Source organism: Aedes albopictus, chromosome 3 (assembly GCF_035046485.1).
Source record: "Aedes albopictus strain Foshan chromosome 3, AalbF5, whole genome shotgun sequence".
NCBI lineage: Eukaryota > Metazoa > Arthropoda > Insecta > Diptera > Culicidae > Aedes > Aedes albopictus.
The window spans coordinates 18061935-18065138 of NC_085138.1; the positions used below are offsets into that span (position 1 = coordinate 18061935).

The following is a 3204-nucleotide window of genomic DNA, read 5'->3' on the forward strand; positions in this document are numbered from 1 at the left end:
ATCCAACAGATTATTGTAAAGATTTGGGAGGATGAAGAATTGCCTACCAGCTGGTTGGATGGCCTCATATGCCCAATCCACAAAAAAGGGCACAGACTAGAGTGTGCCAATTATAATTACCCTTTTAACAGACTCTGACCTCTAGAGGAGTACTTCGTCAGCGAATACCAGGCTGGTTTTCGTGAGGGCCGATTAAGGTGAAACATCAAGAAATCCCTTGGCAATTTTGCATACAAACTTTAGAGGCACAAATCTGACGAAAGAAGCATCAAACTAAGCCGCACTTGTTAATCCTGGCTTTGCTCACTTGTAAAAAGAGGCTGCTTTTCCAAATCGAGCGCATTTGTTTACGAATTTTCAAGATTGGTGCTCTTGAAATCGCAAGTAGGAAACCAAGTCGGCCATTGTGGCAGCCATATTTGTGTTCTTTGAAGTTTCTCCTTAACGACGGATCAAATGTGTAACCTGCGGATGATCCTAGATAATAGGACAGATCGGTGAAGTACTAGATTTGTAGTAATGAGCTGAATTTTAGTATGGTGAGAAGGTCAATGGGGCACGCTCGGTGTAGTACTAGATTTGTAGTAATGAGCTGAATTTTAGTATGGTGAGAAGGTCAATTCTCCGTTTCTGCAATGAAATGGTGCAAAAAGCGTGGGTATTATGATTCCTTGCCTAATTTGATGCTGTTTGAGCAAAACTTTGGATAACTATGTTGTTTATGTTGCAAGAAATGGAGAAAACAACAACACTGTTACCCAAAGTTTTGCTCATACAGCATCAAATTAGGCAAGAAATCATAATACCCACGCTTTTTGCACCATTTCATTGCAGAAACGGAGAATTGACCTTCTCACCATACTAAAATTCAGCTCATTACTACAAATCTAGTACTTCACCGATTTGTCCTATTCTCCGTTTCTGCAACGAAATGGTGCAAAAAGCGTGGGTATTATGATTCCTTGCCTAATTTGATGCTATTTGAGCAAAACTTTGGGCAACAGTGTTGTTGTTTTCTCCATTTCTTGCAACATAAACAACATAGTTATCCAAAGTTTTGCTCAAACAGCATCAAATTAGGCAAGGAATCATAATACCCACGCTTTTTCCACCATTTCTTTGCAGAAACGAAGATTTGACCTTCTCACCATACAAAAATTCAGCTCATTACTACAAATCTAGTACTACACCGAACGTGCCCCATTGTCGGGAATATAACTTACACTCACCATCTGTTCATTGATTTTAAAGCAGCGTACGATTCAGTGAAAAGAAATGAGCAGAAAATGTCAGAACATATGGTTTTTCGCGGAACGCTGGATGGAACAAAATAAAGTATTCGGATAGCAGATAAAGTGTCTATCTCGTTTGTGACCTTGGATGGATTGAAGTAGAGTGATGCTCTTTCAAATTTGATGTTCAACATTGCACTCGAAGGAGCGATTAGGAGGTCTGACGTGCAAAGTCATGGCACTATCATCACACGGTCGTACATGCTTCTTGGTTTTGCGAACGATATTGATCTCATCGGCATCGCAGTAGAGGAAGCTTATGCTGCTTTGAAGAGAGAGACAGGCTTGACGTTCAACCAACTCTACCAAGATGAAGTACATGATAGAGGGTAGAGATAGAGGCAGGCCCAGTGGTGTTAGTGCTGTGGTAGTTATTGAATGGGGATGAGTAAACTAGATCCTAGATCTCATATTATGTTTCCCACAGTCACCCCCACTAACCTGTTACAAGCGATCAAGTTCGGGTTGACCTTCTTCTGCGAGAACAGCATCGTAGTCTGCACGAAGCTGAGCAGCTCGTGCTTCATGTCCTCCTCGTAGATCAAACTCTCCCACATTCCGTGGAAATCCCTCGTCGGCAGCAGCCAATGGTTGGCAATCTGAATCTCGTCCCCATCTTGCTGAATGGTTTCCTCCTCACTGGCCTCGTCATTCAGCAGATAGGTGAACATTCGCAGATCGGTTCGGGGGTTTTGCTCCTCCAGGCCGTTACAGATCGTGACGCTTTCGACATTGGGGTAGGCCACCTTGAAGACGTAATCCTTCGGAAGGGATTTGTGCTCCGTTAGATACTGGTGTATCGCTTTGATCAACTCGGCATTGGGAGACTTTTTGTTGAAACTAGAGGCCATGAAGGGGACGGTTACATAGTGTTACTATACATTGTGGTGGCGATGATTACTGCGAAACTTACCCCCGGGAGCATGCTATTTCGATATTGATTGGTTCCATGGTGTGCATGTCGGTTTTACGGATTTGCACAATGCTCTTACAATAAACTAATAACTCAGTAAACTAACAGTTTTTGCATGAAACTTCTCACAAACAGCACACAAACGGTCACAACGATGGCGATGCTATAGATAGAGCAGCGAGCGATAAAATTAAAATTTAATACCAAAGTGCATTTTTTGAATAGCTGTCAAACCCAAGTCGCAAACCGCCGCGGTGTAATGCAGTCACATCTGGTACATCCATTTCTCTAGTACGTCAAATGGAAAGAGTGTTGTAATAGCTCAACAACGTGGTCCATGCGGCGGATTTGCTTGATATAAATGGAATGGGTTTTATGCCTGGTTTTATGTTTTTATTAAATTTTCAAAATGATTGCTTGTTACGGAAAAGTTTTAGATTCTTACTTTTGCAATATAAACAAGTGGAAAAACGGTGAGTCGATAAGGAGAGCGTCGAACATAACTCTGGTCCTAACAAGTTCTTACCTTATGCTTCCACGGGTCAAGCGATGGCAAAGACCGCCAGCTAAGAGTTGTGTGCTTAGCTCGTAGTGCAGCCTGGGCACCGTTGTCCTTCTGACTTCAGCTAGATTGAGGAGGTACGATCCGAGCGCCTGTTCGCCAAGGAGGTGCAGCTCAAACAGCGTCTGTTCTGGCATCCAGCGGCTGAGTAAGAAATGCTGCATCACACCCAGTTAGATCCAAGGTGACAGCCCCTGTGTTGGTTTGTTTGGGACGCTAAGGGTTCATTCGCATATTACGTAACGGACAGAGGGGAGGGAGAGGATTTACCGTTGTGTTACGCTCCATACAAAAATGTAAAATTCCCCATATAAAAGTTGTTACGTGGGGGAGGGTGGGGGTCTGAAATTTGAAAATTTTGCGTTACGTAATATGTGAATGAACCCTAAACAGAACAGTCACCACCCAAGAAACAGAACTAGCTGAATAGCAATTTC

General features: G+C 42.9%; 1 protein-coding gene across 1 annotated transcript; it reads right to left on the reverse strand.

Moving 5' to 3' along the window:
- Positions 1 to 1634: 1634 nt before the first annotated feature.
- Positions 1635 to 2386, reverse strand: LOC109428009 (pachytene checkpoint protein 2 homolog). The gene is made up of 2 exons (XM_019703666.3): positions 2206 to 2386; positions 1635 to 2132 (listed from the first exon to the last, which is right to left on the reverse strand). The coding sequence occupies exons 1-2, from the start codon at positions 2250 to 2252 to the stop codon at positions 1700 to 1702; spliced, it is 480 nt and encodes a 159-aa protein (XP_019559211.3). The 5' UTR covers positions 2253 to 2386; the 3' UTR covers positions 1635 to 1699.
- Positions 2387 to 3204: the final 818 nt, after the last annotated feature.